Source organism: Stenella coeruleoalba (genome assembly GCF_951394435.1).
Source record: "Stenella coeruleoalba genome assembly, chromosome: 5".
NCBI classification, from domain to species: domain Eukaryota; kingdom Metazoa; phylum Chordata; class Mammalia; order Artiodactyla; family Delphinidae; genus Stenella; species Stenella coeruleoalba.
This window is the reverse complement of record NC_137150.1, coordinates 28288521-28300673: the sequence shown is the minus strand read 5'-3', so window position 1 is coordinate 28300673 and position 12153 is coordinate 28288521. Positions and strand designations below refer to the sequence as shown.

Here is a 12153-nt window from a genome sequence, read left to right as displayed (position 1 = left end):
CACGCGTGTGTAAATGTGTCTGCCTGTCTTTTTAGACTGATAACAGATGCACACACGTATGCGTGTACACGCACACGGATACGGGCTACCCTCGTGCAGAGGTGTCTAGGCACACTGCGCACGCGGACGCGACTGTTGGTGCCTGGAGGCAGAATGTGCACACTGCTCAGCCGACCCGTTTCTCTCCAACTGAGTCAGTGCCACCTGGGGAAGTAGGATCTCAGGTGCCGCTCCAGGGTGCGGCAAAGCCCGGATCCGGTCAGCGCCTCGGCGCCGCCAGGCTCCTTTATCTCTCATCTGATGGCCGGTGGGCAGCTCCAGTTTCAGTGGGGACCAAGATCCCCGAGTCAGCGGGTGGGGGCCAGGGGCGAGAGAGGAAGAGGTGGAGGGCGCTCCCGGCACGCGAGGCTGCAGGGCCTCACTTCCCTGGTCTGTCGCCTTTCCTTTTCCTTCCCAGGTCGCGTCCCCATGGAAGATAAAAGAGGGGCCCGGATCTTCCAGTAGGCTCGGGGAGAACGGCCCGGGCCCCAACCCCCACAAGCCATCATGAAGGGAAGGGAACCGAGGATTCGCCCTCAGCTTGGGAAAATGTGCGGCTGCAGCGCCGGCTGGGGGCCCCAGCGCACAACCTTGTTGGTGTACGCGGGAGGCGCGCAGCCTGACTGCTGAAGATCCCTCCATGTCCGCACGCGCAGGTCGCCGGGCTCGTCTTCCCCTTCTTTCTTCGGAAGAAGTCTGAGCTGCGCAGCACTCGCATCACCTGCGTGTGTCTGCGGAGAAACGGACCCTACGCGTACCCTGGGGTCTCCACACCGCCGTGCAAAGGCAACAGCACGGAGGCTTGAGCTCCGCGGCGACGCGCGTTTCTAAATCACAAAAAGCGGTAGGATAGGGTCACAAACGCTCTCCTGCCACCTCCGCAGACCCGTTCGGCCGACAGGAGGGCGTTACGCCGAAAATTTGAGGCCAAGAGCTGGAGGGGTCTCCAGTGCCGCGAGAAGGCACAGAGGCGCAGCGGCGAAGTCACGGCACGGGTTCGGATCCTGTTGGCCAACCGAGCCCAGCGGCCGCAAACGCCAGAGACGCATCAGAAGTTGCTCACGATTCCACTCTAGAGGACCAAATCAGGCGACGTCCGTCCCGGGGGTGGGAGGTGGGGGGAGACGGCGGGCATGGCCCCTCACCCCTCCTGGAGTCTTTAAATAGGAAAACGTAACGCTGGTGGGGACTGGGTCCAGGGAACTTAGTGGCAGAAGACTCAGGGCAAGTCGAGAAACGCGGATCCGTGCCTCAGTTGGGCCTGGGGCTGGGGGAGCAGCCTCTGGCTGGGTAGCCCCGTTCCGGCAAGGCCGGCCTGTTGGAAGTGGCCAATGGACAGCCCCGCTGCCCCCTCCCTCGGGATTCCACAGGGCTCTGACCCGGCCTTTATCTTGGCGCGGTCAGCAGTCATGGGGGCTTCAGGAAAGAAGACAAAGGCCCGATGTCACTGCGGGCGGGGGCTCGGTTTCCTGACTCTGCTCACACTCACAGCCTTTGGGACTTGTTGGGGGTAGATTTTTAAAAATATGTGTCGAATTTCCTTCTTTCTCCCTAGAAACAAACAAAAAAAAAAGCAAAAAGCACATTCACCTCATCCATAGGGATTGAAGTTTCCCGGGATCCTGTCCTTTCCTTTGCTTCGCCTGCCTAAAGAAAACTTTCCGTGGAGAATCCAGAAAAGGTTTTATTTTATTCAGCTTGATAGTGCTATTACTAAGGACAACGAGGTCAGGTTGAGCTCCCAACGCGGAGAAGCGGAGTCAGTTTCCCGGCGTGGGGGGTGGCTCGGGCGGCCAATGCTCGGTGCGCTCCGCCACCTCCGGGGACGGTCAGGGTCTCCTGCGCTTCCCCTGCTCGCCCTGCTGTCCGGAGCACCCTGAGCTCAGACGGGCCCAGTCGTTCTCACCGAAGTTTTAGAGCCGCCAGGAGGCACCGGGTCCGCGCCTGGGGATCCGCGCTTGCAGCGCCGTCACCAGGCCCGCGGACTGGAGGCTCTGGCGCCCGGGCCCGGCTGTGCGGAGCCACGGCCCCATGCGGTCTCCGCTGTCACCCGCGGGCTGCGCCTCTGCCCGCCGCAGCTCGGCCAACCCGTTTCCTGCGTTTACCCCTCAGGTTTCCCGTTTCTCCACAAAGACCGGGGAGAGCCTCTCCCACAAGCTGACCTCCGCCACCTCCCACCTCGGGGCTACCTACTGCTTTTCTGAAAAAGGGGGAAAACGTTCTAACAGCCCCGCGTTCCAGAGGGAGGCACCTGAGGGCGTGGGGGCGTCGGCCCAAGAGCTTGAGAGTGGCGGCTGCTGCTGGTCCCAAGCGCCTGAGTCGGTGTCACTTCGCAGGTCAGTGGGCCTTTCTCAGGGAAAACCTCATGTATTGGTGAAGACTGGCTTAGGAGAAGCGAGAGGGCCGTTGGAGGAGCCCCGGACCAGGCTCTCCGTCTGTGCCCCCACGAATCGGGTATTCCCAGCAACAGAACACGCCTCACCCCCAGGGTCAAGGGGCTGAGGCAGGGTGGATGCAATTGCCCGAGCCCGGACGGCCAAGGTGATCAGTGGCCTGGGCTCATGGGCCGTGCAGGGGTGGCCACAGCCGCTGCATTTGGATGTCATACCCTACAGAGTTACTATCAAAGGCTTTTCCTTTCTTCCTCTTTCCCTCCTTTCCCCATTCTCCCCCTTCTCTTCATCCCTCCCTCCCTTCCTCCCTTCTTTCTTACTTTCCTCTTTCAATAGGGGAAGGAAAACCATATTGACTATCTATTATAAACTGGGCATTTTGACATGAGAACATTTAATTATTTTAATAACCCTGGCAAGGTATATGTAATTCTATTTTACAGATGAGAAAACTGAAATTCAGAAGGGTTTTTTTTCCCCCAAGGTCCCACAGTTATTAAAGGAGGTCACCAGCCTCCACACTAGTCCTTCCAGGCTGAACAGTCCCTGTCCTTGCCCCCTCATGCACAAACCATCTCCCTGGGGTGACATGGTCCCAGAACAAGTTTGTGAGAGCTTACCACCGAGGAGGGAGCAGCAAACAGCTGGCATAGCAGATGTTTCCAGAGTAAAATCCGCCCACAGCTCAGACCCAGCCCTGTGCTTCCTTCTCCTCTGGATGGCTCCCCCTTCACCCACTGAGCTCCCCAACATCGAACATCAGTTGGCAGGTGGGTAGCTGGGCTCGGTACTCTCAGGTCTCTCCTTAAAATTTCTGAGGCTGTTTGACCGACAGACAGCTGGGTGACCTCTGTCTGGCTCCTTCTCTTCTCAGGACCCCAAACAAGATTTGGGGTTCCTGGGGCCCAGACACTCTTGTGACAGAATGGAGCCCTCTCTCCAGAAAGCAGAAAGCCAATCAGATCACTTGGTTTCAAGAATCCTTCAGAAGTGAAGTGAAGAATCTTTCACTTCTGGTTGTGGTTCTGGGGCATGAAGGTCGCTCCCAACCACTCCAGGCCTCCGGTCCCCACCACAGAGGAGAGGTGTGGGCTCCTGGGCCCATCCCTTCATACAGGTTCCACAGGCTACTCCCAGAAGCAGGGGCTGCCCTCCAGAGGCAGCGGGACTGACAAGGCATAGTCACCGCTGGCTTATCTCCACAGAGTGGGAGCATCGCAGGAAACCTCAGCCTGACCAAGCCGCTCTTCCTGGAGCCTGACCCACTCCTGGAGACCAGGAGCCTGGCTCAGCGGTTCTGGTGCACCAGACCTCCATTAAGGGAAGAGTTTATTCATGGGCCGATTGTCTTGGGTCTGACCCAGTTTCCTGGCCCATCCTCTCCTGCCCATCTGGCTGCAAGAAGCCCTGGTCCACCCCTGGTTTCCACCCACCACCAGGGGGCTCTTCCCAGCCTGGAGCTCCAGCCTTGGCTAGCGAGAGGCCCAGGCAAGGGCAGAAGGACACCTAACCTCAGGCGAAAGGTCTTGGGCTTCCTGCCTGCCCAAAGCCAGGAGGGAGGGCAGTGAACGCTTTACTTAGGCAAGGGGGAAACAGGCCCAGAACACCCTCTGGAGTAGGGTGCAGAGCCATCCCAGAGAACCTCCTAGGTCCCCATTTTACAGTCCCTTGGTGCATGTACTGCACTGGCAAAGATTTCTCCCAGGTCCCCCTGGGAGAGAACTGGACACTCTCCCCCACCAGAACCCAAGTACTCTGGCTGGGCAGTTCTAGGGGGTGGGGATGACCAAGAATTTGTGTGTAAACGTGAGGAGAGGGGCTCATCTTGTCAGTGCTGAGTGTGAGGATGTTTACATGCAATCCAAGTGCGCACATACTCCTCATTCAACGCCATGTGTAGCAACTCATTACCCAGGACATGCAGAAATTGGCAACGTATTTATATCAAGCTATTTACGTTGTATTTACAGTGCACTCTGGCAAACATATATACATATACCCACATGGTCTGGCCATCTAGACCAGACTGTATACGCTAAGGCATAATTGCTACATATCAGGAACTCTCTTAAATACTTTTGTCCTTGCTTAGGGAATTCCTTAAATCATCTTCTCTAACAGAAACTCAAAAGTGCAAAGAGGGAGAGGAAAGAAAGGAAATGAAAGATGAAGAAAATCAACCATTGCCCCGAACTTGTAACACTGGGGGGAAATGACCAAACTGTAGAGATTTGGAGAACCTCCTGGGGCTGGAATTAGAGACAGATGTCTTTCTGCGGGCATCCATGGGGAAGTGGGGTATGACTTGGCTCCCTTCTCTCAACTCCTCTAATCCCTGTGTAGACCAGGAATCCCTCCCCGATTCCTCCATCTCATCCTCCGAACTGGGTGAGGCTACTGCTCTTTCCCCAGTCGTGGGTGCCTCTCGCCTTTCAGTTCTTGGGGGACAGAGAAAGGCTCTGTCCTTCAGCGCTGGCCTAGGCCAACTTCCCCACCTCACTGGAGGCTCTGCCCAGAAGACTTCCCTTCTCTTCTTTCTCTGCTTGGAATAGCAGTTGTGGGGTGCTGAGAGCCAGCCTTGGAACAGAGAGCCTCGACCAGCTGAAGCAAAGGCTCTGTATGTATTCTCTGTTTTCATTCAACAAACCAAAATTATATACCCAAAACATAACTGCATATGTTACCAATGACTTATGAATGCAACACACGCTGTGGTCCCAGTAACCATTCCCTGAATATTAGCCATATGATTATTACAATGCCTAAAATATATGCCCTCTCTGAGGGTGAATGACAGATATACACACCTCTCTCCCTGTCACCGGGACATGACTTACACTGTACACACACATCTGCAGCAGGCATAGACTACACAACTACCAATGAGATACACGTTCACATCACAGAAAGCACGGGCAAGCACGCAGCCATCTACTTTCTTTTCCCCACCTCACCTTAGTCAGCCAGACAAAGGTGCGACAGGTTGCCAGAAGCACCCAGACACCAAGCCTGACCAGCCTCTTGGGTTTCTCGCCTGCCGGGGCTGAAGCTCATCTGCAGCCCGCTCTGGTTCCCCTGGTCCTGGCAGGCTCCAGTCCCGGTCTCGGGGTGATGCTCCTCAGAACCCGCACGGCTTCAATCTCCACCTTCCAGCCTCCCCGGGATGCCCGAGGAAGAAGTGGGATTTCTGAGCCTGAGCCACTTCCCCTTGGGGCCAACCACACATAACAGGGCTCCCACTCTAACATTGCCGAGGCGTAACCACCAGTATAGGCTGAAGTGGGAGGCCTGCAGGCTCATTCCTTGCCGCGGGCAGCTCCTCCCGGCTTACTGGTCGGCCTGGACCTGTGGCCACTGCTGTACAGGCTGGGTGGGGGGCAGTGAGCAACACGTGGCTGGGAGCGGGGTCCAGCTCAAGCTGCGCCGCCGCAGTGGCAGCAAGAGTTGGTTGATACTTGTCATCCCACCGAACGACTGAAAGCTGACCACCTCTAATCCTCCTCTCAGCCCCGGCCTGTAATCCGGTCGAACTCCCGTGTGCCTGCGCGGAAGCACCAGTCTGAATTCGTTATTCGAAGAGTCTCATTAAAGAAAAAGAGAGAGAAAAGATTACACTTCTACAGCCAGGCCGTATGTTCACCTATCTCTGATATTGCCAAATCTCTTACACATATCTCAAGGTAAATGAATTCTGACCATTAAAAATAAGGCAATCAGTCACTCGTTACGTTTGTACAGAGGTTTTCAGCTTACAGAGCATTTCCGCAACCAGGATTTTATCTATTTGGAATAAACTCTTCTGGCTGTTAGATTTAACTGGAAAAATTGAAAAGCATGAAGACAATATAATAATAACACAGCCCATACACCTAGCACGGCTGTGGAGGAGGTAAAGTTCAAACTTGCATGGATGCAAAAATAGAACAAATCCTACGTACAGTCACGCCTTGTGAAAGAACCACGGCAAATAATGTCTCTGCGATGACGTGAAACAGCCCCAACAGACCAGCGATGACACAGAAAACAAACAATCCCCGGGAAAACAGAGCAGCAGCGACAACCACAAAGGCCCCCCACTCCGGCTGCCCTCAACCCTTGTTTATCTGAAAAAGGGTAACTTTTTGCTGAAAATCTCCCTCTTTTAACTAGCTGCTGAACAAACTTAGACGCGACGTAAATAATATAAGTCCGTGTGAAAAGAAAGAACAAAAAAATTTATTCGGGAATCGACAAGACAAAACAACAACAAACGAACAACAAAAGTGCTCTAGTTCTTTCTAGAAAAATTTGGTCCTCCAAACGACACACTACAGAACAACCAGGTCTAGAGTTTTGGGCCAGCAGGCTCGGGGCCACAAGCCCGCCTGGTCCGACTGCTGCCGGGTTTCACATTTCTCCTGCCCAAGGTGGGAGAAGCAAGACGTTTGAAAAACAAAAATCAGGGAGGGGATGAGTTGTCCCTGCAGCTTCCGCCAGGCAGGCAGTGATCTCCCGGCGCTCGGGGGTTTGCATCGGAAGATAGGGGAAATTTTTTGATATTTTTTTAAAAGATAGGTTGAGGGGGGAAATCCTCTAGTTTGCAGAGGAAACCGTCTGTTACTGGGCATATTCTCCTACCTCTGTGAACACAGCTTTTTGAAGGGCCGACAGGAATTCTACTTCAAATCTCCTGTAGAGAAGATTTTCATGTTTTGCTTTAGCAAACTCCAAGGCCACAATACTTCGCCGGTTTTCCGGTGAGATTTTTCTTTTAAAAAATATATTTTTTGATATCATCTAAAATAGCCCTCCCCATCTTTTTAGCAAAACATTAGCCAGCCGCCCGGGCCTGAAGGGGCCCGAAGCGCCGGGATGGAGAGCGGGGGAAACGCAGCCTCTCTCCGAGCCCGGATGCGGTGTAAACCCGGGCGCAGGCGGCCGAGCGAGGCGGCCCCGGCTCCCTGCTCCGGCCCAACCCCCGCCCGGCCCAGTGGGCCCCAGCAAGGGGCTTCTGAACAGCTCCAAGAGGGTACGCGGAGCAAATACACTTTCGTCCCTTTCTCGGTCGGCACGGGTCTCGTTGCCCGCCCAGGCCGGCGCTTCTAGCCAAGGATGGCGCGGCAGCCGGACGGAGAGAGCCGAGCGCGAGCGCACCGACCTGTGAGAGAAGGCCAGGAGGTCTGCGCCGCCGACGCCCGGCTGCACCTCGGCCCCGGGCACTTCCTCTCCGCCGTGAATTTTGGCAACCGGTGTCCAGCCTGGACGCTGGGGCGCCCGGAGAAGACTAGGCCTGTAGAAAACGCGTGGAGAGGCGGCCTGTAGGCCGGAGGAGCGAAAGGGCATAGAGGGCAGGGAGGCGAGCACAGGAGGAGAAGCGGAGACAAAGAGGAGCGAGGGGAGCCGAGGGGAGCGCGGAGGCGCAGAGGGGCCGTGGGCGCTGGCTCAGGGGGCGGCCCCAGCGGGCGCGCGGTCTGGCTGGCGGCGGTGGCTGCGTCCAAGGCCGGCGTCGCGCGTTCCTGCATCCTCGCAGACGGCGGGCCCTGGCCTTTCAGAGATCGAGGCGCGAGTGCAGCGCGCCGGTCTTGCTGTCGTGGTCCCAGTAAGAGCAATGCATCATGGCGAGCTCGGGCTGCCGGGCGCAGGCGAACTGCAGGCCGGGTGCGTTGGTGGGCGCGGGCGCCGGGGGCGCGGCAGTAGCCGGGCTGGCGGGGCTGAGCTGGCCGGGGGGCGGTGCGGCGGCCCCGTGGTGCGGCGGGGCCGGCGGGGGTGCGGCAGCCGCGTGCAGATGGTGTGCGTGCGGGTGTGAGTGGGGGTGAGGCGGCGGCGGCGGGGGCGCGGCGGGCGGGCCTCCCAGGCCGTTGTACGAGTTCACTACGCCGGGAGGCAGCGCCATGCTCTGCACGCGTGAGTACGGCCCGTACGAGGCAGCCGGGCCCGCCAGCCCCTTGACCACAGCGGCCGCGCCTGGGCTGCCCGGGCCTGCGGCCGCCGCTGCTGCGGCCGCCGCCGCAGCGGCCGCCGCCATCTGGCACGAGGCGTAGGGCATGGGCGAGGGCGGCTGCGGTAGCGGCCACGAGTTGTTGAGGAAGCCGGACTGCAGGTACTTGGGGGGCGCCAGGTAGCCGTAGCCGTCGGTTCCCGCTCCTGCCACGCCGCAGCCACCCGCGGCACCTCCGGCCCCAAAGAGCCCCTTGCCCGGCTGGAAATGCGCGGGTGGCGGCCTGAAGGGTCGTTTCATGCGGCGGCGGCGCCGGTAGTTGCCCTTCTCGAACATGTCCTCGCAGGCCGGGTCCAGCGTCCAGTAGTTGCCCTTGCGCTCGCCGCCGCCCTCGCGCGGCACCTTGATGAAGCACTCGTTGAGGCTGAGGTTGTGGCGGATGCTATTCTGCCAGCCCTTCTTGTTCTTCTCGTAGAACGGGAACTTGGCGATAATGTACTGGTAGATGCCGGACAGCGTGAGCCTCTTCTCGGCGCTCTCACGGATCGCCATGGCGATGAGCGCCACGTACGAGTATGGGGGCTTCTGCGCCGGGTCCGGTTTCTCTGGGGCTGTCCCGGCGCCGCCGCCGCCACCCTTGCCCGGGCTCGGCGGCGGCGGCGCCTCGGGCTCCTTGGCTGCGCGGCCGGTCTCCGGGGCCAGCAGGGCCCCCGCGGCGTCCTCGGGCTCGGGATAGCTAGCCATCATGACAAAGCCGGCACGCCGCGGCCGGGTAGTCCCTGCTCTTTTCCGCTGGCGCTGGCGCGGCAAAGAGTCCCGGCGCACAAGTCCGCTCACGGCCGAGTCTCAAACTTCTGGAGACTGCGGATGCCGCCCGCGCTCTCGCTGGCGGCCTCTCGCGCCTCTCTCTTCTTTCCCTTCCCCTAGGGAGAGGTCGGCGGGAGTGGAACTCAGCCTCTGGCCATGGGCAGTCCGCCCAACAGAGAGGGGCTCCGGCTCCGCCGCCCCTCCCCGCCCAGGCCAGTCCCCGCCTCGGTGGGTTTTCTTTTCTGCGCTCTTCCCCTCCCCCCACCCTCCGGTTTCCCGAGGCAAGACCCGCGTCTCTGGCGGAGCTGCCTCCTGGAGTCCCTAGTGCGCCAGGAGCCTCGCTCTGTTCTGATTCGTATGGGCTCCGCCGAGTTCCGCTTGCGTCAGGCGCCTTCGCCCCTATAGCGGGGCGGCCAGCAGCGCATGGGAGAGTTCATCTCCAAGTCACTTTTTGTAAACGCCCCGCACAGCCCGGACCAGCCTGCCCCCTCCCAGCGAGCTTAGGGGGCCCGGCGGACAGCCGCGCTCACGCTCTCACAAGCCCTTGAATCTGCCGGTGCTCGCTCTGCGGACTGGGCCGGGAGATGCCGAGGGCCTCGGCGGGGTCCGTCCGCATTTGGCCCGTGCCCTGGGAGCTCGGGCCCTAGCGGGGAGAGGCGCGCCAAGCCTCCTCGCAGCTTCCAGGTGAAAGAAAACGACTCCTTTGCTCTGCCCTTCGCTGCTGGCTGGGGGCTAAACTTCTAGCTCCGGTCCGGGGGAGGGGCGGGACGGCGAGGGGGCCGGACGAGGGTGGGGTGCAGAGAGCTGCGCGTTGGCTTTGGGAAATTCAGCCCAGAAACGCGTGTCATTGAACGAAGAAACCTCGGCCTGTCCTGTCCCTTGCGCTCTCAGAGTGACTGGGCCGGGACGGAGCCGGGAAAGAAGATCTCTGGGAAGAGGGGCCCGGGGGCTCCGCCTGAAGCCCCTGCACCCTTCCTTGCGCCGCTCCTGGACCTAGGAACCAGACCCCTACTTAGTAATCGCGTCGTAATCCTACGGGTTGGATGTGTGCTTAAACACACAGAGACTCCCTTTAACCAAGTAGACCCCACTGTGCTCCTGCGCCGACACAGGCGCAGATGTTGCCGTGGGGCTTTGGGGGACTGTATATGTATGTGCACCGCATCACAAATAGAAGTCATGGGGAGGGTCTGTCCTTGTGACACGTGAGATACCAGCTGTCCGGGTGTGCGTGTGCTGGTGCAGAAACACAGGTATGCACATATACAAGGTGTGATATTTATATTAATGGGGTAAAACACATTTATACTTATAGATATGTAATAGTATATGTGTGTCATGTATCAGAGTAAATGTGGCTCATGAATATCGCATCTTCTTTCTTTTTCCTCTTTTCTCTGTCCTCTCTCTCCTTTATTTATTCTTTCCTTCCCTTCCCCATTTCCCCTTTTCTTTCTTTCTCAATTCTTCCTGCCTCTCTCGCTGCTGGTGTATATAATCTATCACAGCCTAGGAAGAAAAACAACAGGCTGTAAGGGAGGTACTTGTTCAAATCTCTCTCCTGACAAGACATTTGTTCAATCTTTCTCCAGGGCTGAGGGGTGAATTCTCACCTACTTTCAGCAGAAGTCTGATTGGGACCCAGTTGCATGCAGGGAGGTTGTCTCAGGGGAAATCAGTGTTGGCAAAATAGTCAGGTGTGTCTTTTAACAGTTAACTCAGCCTTAACAAAAAGTCTGCCGTCATAAAGTGTGAGAGGTGGCCGGTGTTTTGAGTCTTCATGCCCCACACCCCTTGTCGCCGATGGGGCCAGGATACTTTGTGGAGGAAGGTGAACTGAATGGATGTCACGCGGGTGTGTGTAGTGGTTGGCATGTCTGGAGTGGCTGGCCCAATGCCTGTCACTACCTCTTCCTCCCAAGCTGCCCAGTCTCTGAGGAAGCCTGAAGGGCCACTGGTGGCCTATGGGCCTTTTCCCCAGCATCTACAGGCCGCACCCTCATGTGCGGCCTCTTCCCACTCAGGCCCCTGATCTGCATTCTGAGATTAAAGGAAAGGAGGACAGGGTGATCAGGCTCTTTGGAATTCAGCATCTTGAATATGACTCCAGAGAGCTCAGCAGGGCAGCCTGGCCTGAGCACCACAGTAAGAGGGAAAAGGTCCCAAGTGGCTTGATTGTTTTCTTTCACTGCTTCCAACATACACCGGGGCAAGCAGCTCTTCTTCAAAACTTCTGTGGTTGCTTCCTGAGCAAGAGCGAAGGTGTTTTCTTCTTCCTCACCCCCCCTTAGTGCCCAGGCTATGGGTGGGAGTGGTGTGAGTTGGGTTTGGGGCTGCTGCAGATTGACCTCACTGTCCATCCTCCCCCAGGGCCTTGGCAGGGGAAAATACAGCTGGGGGGTGGGGGGCTGCTCTCTCCTCTGTTTTTTTCTGACCACCCAGGCTGGCGCCCCCTCTCTCTCCCTCTCCCTCTCCCTCTCTCCCCCTTGCAGGCATTTCCGCTGCTGGCCTGCAGCAGCCAGGTGTGACAGCATTGTTGTGTGTGTCATCACTTCCCTGAATTCCAAACTTGGCTCCCTTTTCAGCCTTTAAGGACTGTGTGTGTCTGTGTGTGTGTGTGTGTGTGTCTGTGTGTGTGTCTGTGTGTGTGTAGGGGTTGAGGGTAAAGGAAGGGGTTGCTCTCAAGGATTTTCTGAGTAGGAAGGAAGAGGAGTCCTGCTCCCAGGTATCGATCTCTCCAGGAAACGGTGGGGCGCGCCTTGGTTTACTTCTCAGCCCTCTTGGGCAGGTTGGGTAGGGCCCTGCTTCTGGGCGAGGTCGGGATCCCGCCGGCAAGACAGACCGCGCCGAGGCTTGTGTGGGGCCCCAGGGCGTTGCGGCGCGCAGGGCTCCGGCTCAGTGACCTTGGGGCGGTGCCCACGTCCAAGGGCCGGGCGGAGCTCCCAGCCTCTCCGGCCCGGGTTTCCCGGCGGCCCGCAGCTGCGGCTCCGGTCTTCC

The 12153-nt window shown here is 58.2% G+C and overlaps 1 protein-coding gene and 1 pseudogene across 2 annotated transcripts in view; both read right to left on the bottom strand.

Moving 5' to 3' along the window:
* LOC307187087 (trafficking protein particle complex subunit 1-like) overlaps positions 1–7933 on the bottom strand; it is a 65813-nt pseudogene extending 57880 nt beyond the window's left edge. The window contains exons 1-2 of the transcript in view: positions 7841–7933; positions 7570–7727 (exon numbers count right to left, since the gene is read on the bottom strand). The product of the transcript in view is annotated as a trafficking protein particle complex subunit 1-like (transcript). The remainder of the gene's footprint in view (positions 1–7569; positions 7728–7840) is intronic.
* Positions 6659–9389, bottom strand: FOXL2 (forkhead box L2). The gene has a single exon (XM_079922902.1). It carries the CDS (start codon positions 9094–9096, stop codon positions 7960–7962), a length of 1137 nt encoding a protein of 378 aa, XP_079779028.1. The 5' UTR covers positions 9097–9389; the 3' UTR covers positions 6659–7959.
* Positions 9390–12153: the final 2764 nt, after the last annotated feature.

Bases quoted from the DNA above. Each gene is read 5' to 3' on its own strand.
- FOXL2 (XM_079922902.1), bottom strand. From the start codon at position 9,096: ATGATGGCTAGCTATCCCGAGCCCGAGGACGCCGCGGGGGCCCTGCTG.